The 14,338-nt window shown below is 42.9% G+C and overlaps 1 protein-coding gene and 1 pseudogene across 1 annotated transcript; both read left to right on the plus strand.

Annotated features, from left to right (window-relative positions):
* The first annotated feature begins 878 nt into the window (after nt 1–878).
* On the plus strand, nt 879–1,268 carry LOC118712348 (cyclin-dependent kinases regulatory subunit 2-like). The gene has a single exon (XM_036426007.2). It carries the CDS (start codon nt 901–903, stop codon nt 1,222–1,224), a length of 324 nt encoding a protein of 107 aa, XP_036281900.1. The 5' UTR covers nt 879–900; the 3' UTR covers nt 1,225–1,268.
* An 8,601-nt stretch (nt 1,269–9,869) lies between these two features.
* Nucleotides 9,870–11,463, plus strand: LOC118712354 (annotated as a pseudogene).
* Nucleotides 11,464–14,338: the final 2,875 nt, after the last annotated feature.

Below are 14,338 nucleotides of genomic sequence, written 5' to 3' on the forward strand. Positions count from 1 at the left end.
TTGGGGACTGAAAGGTCCCGGCTTCGATTCCGGTCAAGGGCATGTACCTTGGTTGCGGGCATACCCCCCAGTAGGGGGTGTGCAAGAGGCAGCTGGTCGATGACTCTCTCATCGATGTTTCTAGCTCTCTATCTCTCTCCCTTCCTCTCTGTACAAAATCAATAAAATATATTTTAAAAAATAAAAAAAATAAAAAAATTAAAAAAAAAAAAAAGCAAGAGGAGAGCCTACGGGAGCTTTGGGACAATACAAAACAAAACAATATTCGAATAATCGGGGTTCCAGAAAGAAAGGAAACTGAGGTAGACATGGAAAAAGTATTTCAAGAAATAATGACAGAAAACTTTCCTGAGATAAAGAAGAAAAAAAAACACACAAATCCAAGATGCTCACAGAGTCCCAAGCAAAATGAATCCCAGAAGACCAACCCCAAGGCACATTATAATTAAATTGGCAAACAACATCAACAAAGTAAGAATCTTAAAAGTAACCAGAGAGAGACAGAAAGTTACATACAAAGGAACCCCCATCAGACTAGCAACTGATTTCTCAACAGAAACTTATCAGACCAGAAGGGAATGGGATGAAATATACAAAGTCATGCAAAGGAAGGGTCTGAATCCAAGAATACTGTACCCAGCAAGGCTATCAATCAAAATTGAAGGGGAAATCAGGAGCTTCACAGACAAAAAAAGACTGAAGGAATTTATCTCCACCAAGCCAGCAATGCAAGAAATGCTTAAGGGTCTACTGTAAAAATAAATAGGAAGCGAAGAAGGAACATGGGTATAGAATAAAAATGGCATCAAATGAGTACCTATCAATAATAACCTTAAATGTAAATAGATTAAATGCTCCAATCAAAAGACATAGGGTGAGTCGAGTCGTTTCCTCGGCCGGATGCGGACGGTTGGTTCGCTGCGCCCGTTCCTCCCGCTTCTCCCGCCCCGTGGCTGCCCTCCGCGCCGCTCCACCGCTGGCAGGATGGCCCACAAGCAGATCTACTACTCAGACAAGTACTTCGACAAGCACTACGAGTACCGGCATGTCATGTTACCCAGAGAACTTTCCAAACAAGTACCCAAAACCCATCTGATGTCAGAAGAGGAGTGGAGGAGACTTGGTGTCCAACAGAGTCTTGGCTGGGTTCATTACATGATTCATGAACCAGAACCACATATTCTTCTCTTTCGACGACCTCTTCCAAAGGATCAACAAAAATGAAGATACTGGGGATTGTTAATTAAATCTTTTTCAAATTTAATGTATATGTGTATATAAGTAGTATTCAGTGAATACTTGAAAATGTACAAATCATTCATCCATACCTGTGCATGAGCTGTATTCTTCACAGCAACAGAGCTCAGTTAAATGCAACTACAAGTAGGTTATTGTAGGGTGTTTTAAGATAAAATTTCTCCTAGTTACTTTTTCTCTTAAATATAAGTGCCTGTTTGACTTTACCTGTTACTTTTGTTTAATAAAGTTTGTATGTTGAAAAAAAAAAAAAAAAGACATAGGGTAACAGACTGGATAAGAAAACAAGACCCATACATCTGTTGTCTACAAGAAACCCACCTCAGAAAAAACGATTCACACAGACTGAGGGTGAAGGGATGGAAAAAAGTTTTCCAGGAGAATGGAAATGAAAAAAAATCTGGGGTAGCAATACTTATATCTGACAAATTAGATCTCAGAGTGAAGGACATAACAAAAGATAATGAAGGCCACTTCATAATACTAAAAGAAACAATCCAACAAGAAGAAATAACCCTGGTAAATATATATGCACCCAATATTGGAGCACCCAAATACATTAAAAAAAAAAAAAAAAAAAAAAAAAAAAAAAAAAAAAAAAAAAAAAAAAACCTGCTGGAGGACATTAAGGGAGAGATTAATAGCAATACAATCATAGTAGGAGATTTTAATACCCACTGTCACCCTTGGACAAATCATCTAAACAAAAAATCAGCAAAGAAATATCAATCCTAAATGACTCACTAGATCAGATGGAATTAATCGACATCTTAAGAACATTCCACCCCAAAGCCACAGAATATATATTCTTCTCAAGTGCACATGGGACATTCTCAAAGATAGACCACATTTTGGGACATAGGCAAAGTCTCTTCAAGTTCAAGAAGATAGAAATCATATCAAGCATCTTCTCAGATCATAGTGGCATAAAACTGGAAATTTTAACTACAATAAAAATAACCCAAAAAAATCAAACACATGGAGACTAAACAGCATACTATTAAACAAGGACTGGGTTACCACAGAAATCAAGGAAAAAGTTAAAAACATCCTGGAAACAAATGACAATGAAAACACAACATTCCAAAATCTATGGGACACAGCAAAAGCAGTTTTGAGAGGGAAGTTCATATCCCTACAAGCCTATTGCAAAAAACAAGAAAAAATGGCCAACAAATTATCTAACTCTACAACTCAAAAAGTTAGAAAAAGAGCAACAAGAAAAAGCCAGTGTAAGCAGAAGGAAGAAAATATCAAAAATCAGAGCAGAGATAAACAACATAGAGCCAAAGAAACAATACATAAGATCAACAAAACCAAGAGCTGGTTCTTTGAAAGGATAAACAAGATAGATGAACCCTCTAGCCAGGCTAACCAAGAAACAAAGAGAGAGGACACAAATAAACAAAATCAGAAATGAAAGAGGTGAAATAACAACAGACCCCACTGAAATACAACGAATTGTTACAAAATACTATGAACAACTCTATTCCAACAAACTGAACAACCTGGAGGAAATGGACATATTCCTAGAAAAATACAAACTTCCAAAACTCAATCAGGAAGAATCTAAAAATCTCAATAGACCAGTGACTTGGGAAGAAATTGAAACAGTCATCAAAAAGCTTCCAGCAAACAAAAGCCCAGGGCCAGATGGCTTCACAGGAGAGTTTTACCAAACATTCAAGGAAGAACTAAAACCTATCCTCCTCAGACTATTCCAAAAAATTCAAGAGAAAGGAACACTTCCAAACTCCTTCTATGAAGCCAGCATCACCCTAATACCAAAACCAGATAAAGACAACTCAATGAAAGAAAATTATAGGCCAATATCCCTCATGGACATAGATGCCAAAATCCTCAACAAAATTCTAGCAAGTCGGCTCCAGCAGAACATCACAAAGATCATACACCATGACCAAGTAGGATTTATTCCAGGAATGCAAGGATGGTACAATATCCACAAATCAATAAACGTGATACATCACATAAACAAATTGAAAGATAAAAATCATATAGTCATATCAATTAATGCAGAAAAAGTATTTGATAAAATCCAACACCCTTTCCTGATAAAAACTCTCAACAAGGTGGGAGTACAAGGATCATACCTCAACATAATAAAAGCTATATATGATAAACCCACAGCCAACATCATACTCAATGGGCAAAAATTAAACCATTCCCTCTAAGAACAGGAACAAGACAGGGATGCCCGCTCTCGCCACTCCTGTTTGACATAGTACTGGAAGTAATAGCCATTGCAATTAGACAAGAAGAGGAAATAAAAGGCATCCAAATTGGAAAAGAAGAAGTAAAGTTATCCTTATTTGCAGATGACATGATATTGTACCTAAAAAAACCAAAAGACTCCATTAAAAAACTAATTGACTTAATAAATGATTTTGGCAATGTAGCAGGATACAAAATTAACGCCAAGAAATCCATGGCATTTCTATACACCAACAGTGAAATTACAGAAACAGAGACTAAAAAAGCAATTCCATTTACCATCGCACCAAAAAAATTAAGATTCCTAGGAATAAATTTAACTAAGGAAGTAAAGGACCTATATGCGGAAAACTACATGACACTGAAAAAAGAGATAGAGGAAGATGTAAACAGATGGAAGAACATACCATGTTCATGGATTGATAGAATCAACATCATCAAAATATCCATACTTCCTAAAGCAATCTATAGGTTCAAGGCACTCCCCATTAAAATACCAATGGCATATTTCACTGACCTAGAAAAAACTCTCCAAAAGTTCATTTGGAACAATAAAAGACCCCGAATAGCCACAGCAATCCTGAGAAAGAAGAGTAAAGTAGGAGGGATCTCAATACCAGACTTCAAACTGTATTACAAAGCCACTGTTCTCAAAACAGCCTGGTACTGGCACAAGAACGGACATATAGATCAATGGAATCGAATCGAGAACCCAGATATCAACCCAAATAACTATGCTCAATTAATATTTGACAAAGGAGGCACGGATATACAATGGAGTCAAGACAGTCTCTTCAATAAATGGTGTTGGGAAAATTGGACAGATACATGCAAAAGAATGAAACTAGATCACCAACTTACACCATACACAAAAATTAACTCAAAATGGATACAGGATTTAAACATCAGATGGGAAACCATAAAAATACTAGAAGCATCCACAGGCAGCAAAATCTCAGACATATGCCAAAAGAACTTGTTCACTGATACTGCCTCTAGGCAATAGAAGCTAAAGAGAAAATAAACAAATGGGACTACATCAAAATAAAAAGCTTTTTTATAGCAAAAGAAACCATCAACAAAACAATAAGAAAGCCCACTATGTGGGAGAACATATTTGCAAATGTTACCACTGATAAAGGTTTTAATCTCCAACATCTACAGACAGCTTATACAACTAAATAAAAGGAAGATGAATGATCCAATTAAAAAATGGGCAATGGACCTAAATATAATATTTTCAAAAGAAGACAGAAGAAAGGCCAAAAGGCACATGAAAACATGCTCAAAGTCATTAATTATCTGAGAGATGCAAATCAAAACAACAATGCGGTACCATCTCACACCTGTCAGAATGGCCAACATCAACAAATCAACAAACGACAAGTGTTGGCGAGGTTGTGGAGAAAAAGGAACCCTCGTGCACTGCTGGTGGGAATGCAGACTGGTGCAACCACTGTGGAGAACAGTGTGCAGTTTCCTCAAAAAACTGAAAATGGAACTCCCATTTGACCCAGTAATCCCACTCCTAGGAATATATCCCAAGAAACTAGAAACACCCATCAGAAGGGATATATGCACCCCTATGTTCATAGCAGCACAATCTACAATAGCTAGAATCTGGAAACAGCCTAGGTGCCAGTCAGCAGATGATTGGATCAAAAAACTATTGTACATCTACACAATGGAATACTATGCTGCCATAAAAAAGAAGGAATTCTCATCATTTGCAGCAACCTGGATGGAATTGGAGAACATCATGCTGAGTGAAATAAGCCAATCAATGAAAGAGAAACACCACATGATCTCATTTATGGATAATAGAGAACATTATAAACTGATGAACCAAAAGATAGATATAGAGACAGTAAAGCAACAAGCAGACTGTCAAATTACAGCAGGTTGGGTAGGGAAGGACTTGTATACATGCATATAAGTACAACCAATGGACATAAAACTCTGGGGAGGGAGGGTATGTATGGGGAGGCAATGTTAAAATATGTACACAGAAAATAATTTAATTTTAAAAATTTAAAAAAGAAAGAAAAAAAGAAAAAGGAACCCTCATGCACTGCTGGTGAGAATGCAGATTGGTGCAGCCACTGTGGAAAACCTTATGGAGTTTCCTCAAAAAATTAAAAATGGAACTGCCATTTGACCCAGTGATCCCTCTTCTAGGACTATATCCCAAAAACTCAGAAACCCCAATCAGAAAGGATATATGCACCTCTATGTTCATAGCAACACAATTCACCATAGATAAGATTTGGAAACAGCCTAGAGTCCATCAGTAGATGAGTGGATTAGAAAAGCTGTGGTGAATTTACACAATGGAATACTACACTGCTGTAAAAAAGAAAGAACTCTTACAATTTGCAACAGCATGGATGAACCTGGAAAGCATTATGCTAAGGGAAGTATGCCAGTTGGAGAAAGATAAGTATCACATGATCTCACTCATTTGTGGAATATAATGAACAATATAAACTGATGAACAAAAATAGATCCCGAGACAGAGAAGCATTGAACATACCATTAGACTTTAGAGGGAAGCCAGGGCTGGGTGAGGGGTGGGTGGGTAACAGATCAACCCAAGGACTTGTATGTATGCATATAAGCCTAACCCATGGACACAGACAGTAGGGGGCTGAGGCCTGTGCTGAGGGGAGGGAGCAGGCGGGGAAAGGTCAGTGGGGGTGGGGGGGAAGAAACATATGTAATACTTTAAACAATAAAAAATAAAATAGAAGACACAAATGGCCAATAATTATTTTAAAACGTTTACATTTTAATGCATTTTAGCAGGGCATGCACTTCCCAGTGCTGTCTAGTCAACACCTCTTCCTGTTGTCTTGACCCAGCTCTTCAACCTCTTGGTAGGCTTAGCTCCTGGCCTGGCCCGGGCCTTGGTGTGGGAGCCCTGGGGTTCACTGTCCCGCAGACTGCGCACAGGAAACCACGGTGCGGGCGGCCACGCGGCCCTCCCGGGAGGCCTCGCGAGGGAACCAGCTCTGGGTTCTCTCCAGGCCTCCTCGCGGAGGCTGATACCCGCGCAGCAGCTTATTGCGAAGACTGCCCACTGCGCTGCCAACAAATGTGGTCTTTGTTTTCCTCTGGGCTAGTTTTAGTGAAGGAAAAGGAGAGGTGCCTAAGGCTTGTAGGCAAAGACAAACACAGAGACTAAATGGGTATTTATTGAGAGCTGAGCCGAAGACATAAATGGCAAAAATTTTCTTAACTAATTAAAAAATGCAAGTAGAACGTCTCTCCCTTTCTCAGAAATGCGATTGGTTCCTAAAGCCCGCTTAACCCCTGGAGAAGCTGACTTACAAAAAAAAAAAAAAAAATTTTTAAGGTACAACGGGATGGCAGTAGACTCGGGGGCGCCACCTGGTGGCCTCTTTCAACCCAAGAGACAGGCAAAAGGATTGATAAGGTGCTTGATCCCGGTAGGACTGACATTGGCACAGAAAACTCCGGCATGCGAAAATAATATTTACCAAAGGTTTTATTTGGGCTGAGACCACGCAGCGGGGAGCTCAGTGCAGTGGGACAGACGGGGATTCGGGCCTTTTAAAGCACCTGTGAGACTCTCCCCAGAGCCCTGAGGGAAGAGGTGCTAGCGGGAGGGCTGGGGGAAGGAGCGATCAGAGCTCCAGTCTCCCCCCAGCCTCTGCTGGGCCCGCTGGGAACACTTCTCCAGGGCTAGTGAGCGGGAGGGAGACTATTCCATATCCACGATGCTTCCCAAAATATTTGTACCAATATGGTTTACTTTTTAAGAACATGCATTGACTTTATTACAAATTAATAACGTAACCACAAAAAAGGGTGTGGGGGGGACTTTGGAAAGTAATCTAAACTATATGAAGAGAACAACTGGAGAGAACACAGTATTGTACTCTAATTAGTAAGTTTCTCTTTCAAACAAGTTATAGTTTAGCAATTCTGAAACTGCTTTGCGTGTAATCTATAATAAGATTGAGCAAATAAGTAAATATATGTTAATAATAAGCACCAGGTGTTTTCACTGTTGGAAGAAGGAATTATAAATACAAAAGGGAAAGACTAGAATGAACTCTGAGTGTTTGGATTGAATTCAACATATCAGTATAAACTCAAGGTTTTCAATAGACAGACCGGTGTGGAAGTAAAGATTTGTGTGTGTGTGTGTGTGTGTGTGTGTGTGTGTGTGTGTGTCACATGAATATATTTCCTAACTCTGCCGACTGAGTGAAGAGATAATGACCCTGGTAGCAGTGAGCACCTAGTGCTAAGATTTTTGTTTCTAAGTATTATTCTCCAGTAAAAAGGAAGCAGGTCTTCTTTAAAAGACGGCTGACTACATCAGGGGGCAGGGCGAGTACAGAGTAGCCTGGAACAGCGTGTGGCCGCAGCCAGGAAGGAGGTACTCAAACATGATGGGGTCAGATTGCAATAACACAAGCCAACTTGGTGGGGCTTCGAAATGCGGGACAATTTGGGCAACAAAATAAAAATGATAATGATTAATTATAATCAACAGAATAAAACAAATATTTAAGTGTCTATATTGATATTAATATGATTAAATCTAAAAGTAGATAAATGGAAGAAAAGGAAAAGTTCTTTCTTACACTCCAATTAATAAATGTAGAAAGGATGATGGCAATAGAAAATCATCAGTTGCAAATATCACAGTAATAATTGTTTTTAGAGAAGCATTATCAAAAGATGCTACAATTTGCCCGAGCTGATTTGGCTCATTGGGTAGAGCATCAGCCTGTGGACAGAAGGGTCCCAGGTTCAATTCCTGTCAAGGGCACATGCCTGGGTTGTGGGCTTGATCCCCAGTGGGGGCCTACAGGAGGCAGTCAATCAATGATTCTCTCTCTTCATTGATGTTTCTATCTCTCCCTCTCCCTTCCTCTCTGAAATCAATAAAAATATGTTTAAAATTTAAAAATGTTAAAATTTAAGGTTAAAAATATGACCAAAAACAGGATATTTATTTAGTCTCAGAATATCTCTCTATAATATACTTATTAATTACTATGAGAAATATAATAAGTTCACAGTAAGAAAAAACTGGCATATATCTCCTGAACCAAGGAGTGAAGTTACTGTCACCAGTGATAAAGCATACAAACAACATGGTATATGAGAAGGACATGCCATGTATGACATATCCTTACCAAAATGCAGAACCAAACATTAATCCTGAGGAAACTCATCCAAACAGAGGGGTAGTCTGCAGCTTAACTGACCAGTGCTCTTTAGAAGCACCAAGGATATGAATCAGTTTTTTAAAAAACTAAAGAGGCATGACAAATAAATGCAATGGGTAATCCTGCATTGAGGCCTAGAGACCGTTAATGAAAATCAGATAATTTCTGTAATTGGTTAATGGAATAATAGTTAATTCCTGGCTTTATCATTGCATTATGGTTATTAATATGTTAACATTTGGGGAGGTTAGGTAAAGAGTATATGAGAGTTCTTTGTAACCATTTTTATGATGTTTCAAAAATCTTACATTAGCCGAAACCGATTTGGCTCAGTGGTAGAGTGTTGGTCTGCGGACTGAAAGATCCCAGGTTCGATTCCGGTCAGGGGCATGTGCATTGGTTGCGGGCACAGCCCCAGTAAGGGGTGTGCAAGAGTCAGCTGGTCGATGATTCTCTGTCATTGACGTTTCTAGCTCTCTATCTCTCTCTCCCTTCCTCCTCTCTGTAAAATATCAATAATATATATATATATATATATATATATATATATTGTGTGTGTATATATATATATATTTTTTTTTAATCTTACATTAGTTCAAAAATGAAAAGTTTAAAAATCAAAGAAGGATTATTGATCAACTACTATATAAAAGGCACTTGCCCAGAGCACCACTTCTCATTATATATAACCTGTAAATTAGAGATCTTTCAACAGCGTGTCAGACAGTTATCAGGGCGTTGTTCTATTAGCTGGAAACCCTATAACTTTGTTCGGTCATTGATTTTTTTTTTTTTTTTTTTTTTACATTAAAAGACTATGGGCTGCTCTTCCCACTGGGAATACAACCACGAATAAACCTGACATGAGCCTTACTTTCAATGGACTAAAAATCACAGGGAAATATAATTAAATAGTCATTCATAATGCATACGAATCTGCAGGAAGCATAACATAATATGACAAATTCTAACACCATATTGTCAATTCAAATCCAAGCTCTACTAGCTGTGTGACTTTGGGAAAAGTACTAAGCCTCTCTGTGCCTCCATTGTTTCGTTTGTATAATGAAGATGATAAAAATAGCATCTACACCTATGGTTTCTGTGAAACTTAAGTCAGTTAATTTTATAAAACACATGGAACGGTGCCTGGCACCCAGGAAGCATTAGACAATGAACGGGGCACGTGGTGAGTGACATCTAGCCCCCCTGTGCGGAGAGGAGAGGATGTAAGAAAAACATCCCAGAGCAAGTGACGTAAAGAGTGAGCTTCAGAATGATCAGCCCTGGCAAAGGCCAGGATGAGGCTGAGCAGAGAGACTCACAATACTGAAAAAAGATGCAGTGTCTGGGTGGGGAGTGGTGAGAAAGCGATCAGATAAGCCGGGAACAGATCCTGGGTTAAGTTTGAACTTCACCCTTAAGGCTTTGTGACCAATTTGCCTTTCAGAAAGGTCTCCAAGGCAGTGAATTCACAGGGACCATGCTGGAACCATAGTTAGGAAGTGCCACCCTGCCCAGCCCTCCGCCCCTGCAGAGCCACTCTGGACGCTGGCAGTGGGAGCAGGAGGAGCAGTGGGGAGGGCTCGGCCCTCCAATGCCACCACATCCATACTCTAGCTACGGGGGCCTGGGCCTGGGCAGCCTGGGCCTGGCCTCCGCCAGCTTCATGGAGCAACAGATGCAGGGACAACTGAAGTCCAGTCCTGAGATGCAGATCATGGAGAAGGCGCTGGTCCAGGACGTGATGTCCAACCCTGACCTGATGGGCCACATGACCACGGCCAACCCCCAGATGCGGCAGCTGATGGAGCAGAGCCACATGCTCACCAACCCCGAGCTCAGGAGGCAGACGACGCGGCTTGCTTGAAATCCCGCCATGGTGCTGGAGATGGTGCAGACCCAGGACCCGGCCCTCAGTAACCTGGAGAGCATCCCACCCCCGGAGGTGCAGCGCCCCCCGGCGCCCGTGCACTGACACCCAGGAGCCCGTGTTCAGGGCTGCCCGGGAACAGTCTGGCAGCAATCCCTCCTCTTTCCTGGCCGGGGACTCTGACAGCCACTGAGGACTGAGATCGAGAGCCCCTCCCAAGCCCCTGGCGCCCTCACCCACCACCTCCCAGGCCCCGGGCCGGTGGGAAGGACATCGGAGGATCAGGGGCCAGCCAGGGGCAGCCTCGAACCCCTTGGTTATCAATACACTAGCCTGGGGTCCGGGACGTTCAACAGCCCGGAAAGGCAGGCCCGGCTCCGCAGATCCAGGGAGCCCGGCGAGTGCAGAGCGTGATGCAGACCCTCGCCCAGAACTGGCCGCTCTTCACAGGGACCCTCAGCTCCAGGAGCGGCTCCCAGGCTCCCTCTCCGTCCTCACCAATCCCGTGCCAGGCAGGCGCTGCTGCAGGTCCAGCAGGGATGGCAGGCCTTGCAGGCTGAGGCCCCCAGGCTGACACCCATCCTCGGCTCCTTCAGGGTGCCCCGGACCCTCGCACCCTCAGCAAGCAGCAATGCCGGGCGTGCACCCGAGGCCCCCACCTCCTCAGCAGCCCCGCCAGCCGCTTCTCCAGGGGCTGCAGTGCTCGGCAGCAGCTCGCAGCAGATGATCCAGCTTTTGGCAGGAAGTGGAAACTCACAGGTGCAGACGCCGGAAGTGAGATTCCAGCAGCAGCTAGCCCAGCTCAACGCCATGGCGAACCCGCAGGCACTGATTGCCACAGGAGGGGACGTCAGGGCGGCCATTGAGAGACTCCTGAGCTCTCGGCTCTCCTGATCCTGTGGCCATCCCTCCCGCTTCTCCCTTCCCTGATGCCAGCCGGCGGTTCCTGCCAGCTCCTGCCCTCTGCAGCTTGTCATCCTGTCCTCTCCCTGTCCTCTCCAGGACACAGGGTGGCTTCAGAGGCCTTGCAGCTCTGCCTGAGAATTTTGGTTCCACTTCTGCCTCTCTCACAGAACCCCCTCTCCTGCTCCAGTCTGAGCAGAACTATTGAACTGTCCTCACGGTTTTGTCGATTGGCCTTTGCAATCCTCACGCTTCTCAGCGGCAGCAGAGCTGAAGGAGGAGCCGACTCTGGTTTATTGGAACATGGTCTTCCACCTGCTCCACTCGGGCTTTGCTTGTCCATGTTACTCTTCTTTCTTCCCCCATCCCCTCTCCCCTCCAGCCTGACCAGGGCTGGACCTTCATCCTCTGAAGAGGGCCCGGGAGCAGGCTGAGGTTTTCCTCCTCGCCCCCTGACGTGCTTTCTGATGGGCCTGTTGGGCCTCCAGGGGAGGAATGCACCTGTTCTTCCGGTCTGGAGGAGGAGCTAGGACGCATCCTTTGAACTAGGAATTAAGCAGCCCTGGACCAGCCTCACAGAGCCTGGTGCCAGGAGAAGGGCCTGGGATTTCTGGAGGAAGGGAGTGGGCAAGCAGCCTGAGGAAGAGGCTTGGAAGTTGAATTGACAGGAAGTGGAAGCACTAATTGCTCTGTGAGGCAGGAGAGTCCCGCTTCAGGCAGAGGAGACTTAGAGATGCTCATGGAACTTGAGTTGAAAGGTGTTCAGTGAAGCTATGGGAGATGGCTCACAGGGGCCATATTGGCTCCATCTCCTCAAACACACTGCTTATGTACACACACACACATGCACACGTACACACACACACCACGCACGCGCGCACACACACACACACACACACACACATACACACACGCACATTTCCATGAACCCAGGACCTGTCTGTGTTCCGAGGTACCAGTGATTTGAGCCCCCCTCGAAAGACATGGTGTGGATTGGGATCTGGTTCAGCAGTGGCGAGGGGAGGGGGGGTGGGAGTGGGGTGCATGTGCGTTGAGGAGAAGTGGGTTCTTTACTGATTTCTGGTTCAGAGCTCCCCCACCAGAGAAAGAGGCGAAAGGGCTAGGAGTATGCACAGCCAGGGAGCTGGGTCCCTTGGCCTACGGATGCTGTGGATACCCCTTCTGCCAGGGCTGTGACCCACACCCTGACACTCCTCCCCTGATTGCTTCCAGGGAAGCAACCACTGAGCCATACCTTCCAGGCCTTCTCTTTGTTTCTGATGAACCTGGCAAAAGGTTTGTCAATCTTGTTTATCTTTTCAAAGAACCAGCCCTTAGTTTCATTGATCGTTTGTATTGTGTTTTCAGTCTCCATGTCATTTATTTCCACTCTGATCTTTATTATTTCCTTCCTTCTACTTACTCTGGGATTTTCTTGTTGTTTCCTTCCATCCTTCCTTCCTTCCTTTTTAAATGCTATTGACTGATTTTAGAAAGAAAGGAAGGGAAGAAGGGGGAGAGAGAGAGAGAAACATTAGTTTTTTGCTCTACTCCTCCATACATGTATTGGTTGATCTTGTACGTGACCCGACTGGGGATTGAACCCACAACCCTGGCACCATTGAGACAATTCTCTAACCAACTGAGCGACTTGACCAGAGCTGCTGTTCTCTTTCTAATTCTTTTAGCTGTAGGGTTCATTGTTTATTTGAGCATCTCTCTTGTTTGTTGAGGTAGGGCTATAACGCTATGAACTTCCCTCTCAGGACTGCTTTTGCTGAGTCCCATACATTTTGGGTTGTTGTGTGTTCATTTTCATTTCTTTCCAGGAAGTTTTTGATTTCTTACTTGATCTAATTGGTAATCCATTCATTGTTTACTAACATACTATTTAGCCTCCATGTATTTCAATGTTTTTGAGTTTTTATGGGAAATTGATTTTTAGTTTCATGCCATTGTATCCAGAAACTTTTCGATCTGATTTCAATCTTCTTGAATTTGTTCCTACTGGGTTTGTGTCCTAACGTGGGATCTGCCTTTGAGAAGGTTCCATATGCACTTGAGAAGAAAGTATATTCTGCAGCTTCAGAATGCAGTGTCCTATAAATATCAACTAAAGCCGACTCATACAGTGCGTTAAGGCCTCTGCTTCCTTGTTGATTTTTTTTGTCTAGAAGATTTATCCAGTGATATCAGTGGGGTGTTAACACTATGTTTGTGTTGTTGTCAATCTCTTCCTTAAAGTTCTCTAAAAGTTTTTTACTTTTTTCCATATGTAGGTGCTCTTATATTGGGTGCAAATATGTTTACACAGGCTATATTTTCTTGTTGGATTGTCAGTCTGTCCCAGGCATCCAGGACTCTAGGCCTATTTTGTTTGTCAGTTTATGTTGTTCACTAGATTCCACATATAAGTGAGATCATGTGGTATTTGTCTTGGTCTGACTTACCTTGCTTATCTTAATACTCTCCATGTCCTTCCATGGTGTTGCAAAGGATAAGAAATCCTTCTTTTCTAAGGCCACATGGTATTACATTATGTAAATGTACCACAGCTTTTTATCCACTCATCTATTGGTGGGAAAACATATTTTCCAATGATAAGGGTATAATTTCCAAAATATACAAAGAACTAGTACAACTCAACACCAGGAAGACAAACAGTTCTAGTAAAATGTGGACAAAGGGAGCCCTCAGCGGTTTGGCTCAGTGGATAGAGGGTCGGCCTGCGGAAGGTCCCAGGTTCAATTCTGGTCAAGGACATGTACCTAGGTTGCAGGCTCCTCCCCAGCCCAGGCACTGGTCAGGGCATGTACAGGAGGCAACCAATTGATATGTTTCTCAGTCTTTCCCTCTCTCTTCCACT

Source organism: Pipistrellus kuhlii, unplaced genomic scaffold (assembly GCF_014108245.1).
Source record: "Pipistrellus kuhlii isolate mPipKuh1 unplaced genomic scaffold, mPipKuh1.p scaffold_m20_p_88, whole genome shotgun sequence".
Lineage (NCBI taxonomy): Eukaryota > Metazoa > Chordata > Mammalia > Chiroptera > Vespertilionidae > Pipistrellus > Pipistrellus kuhlii.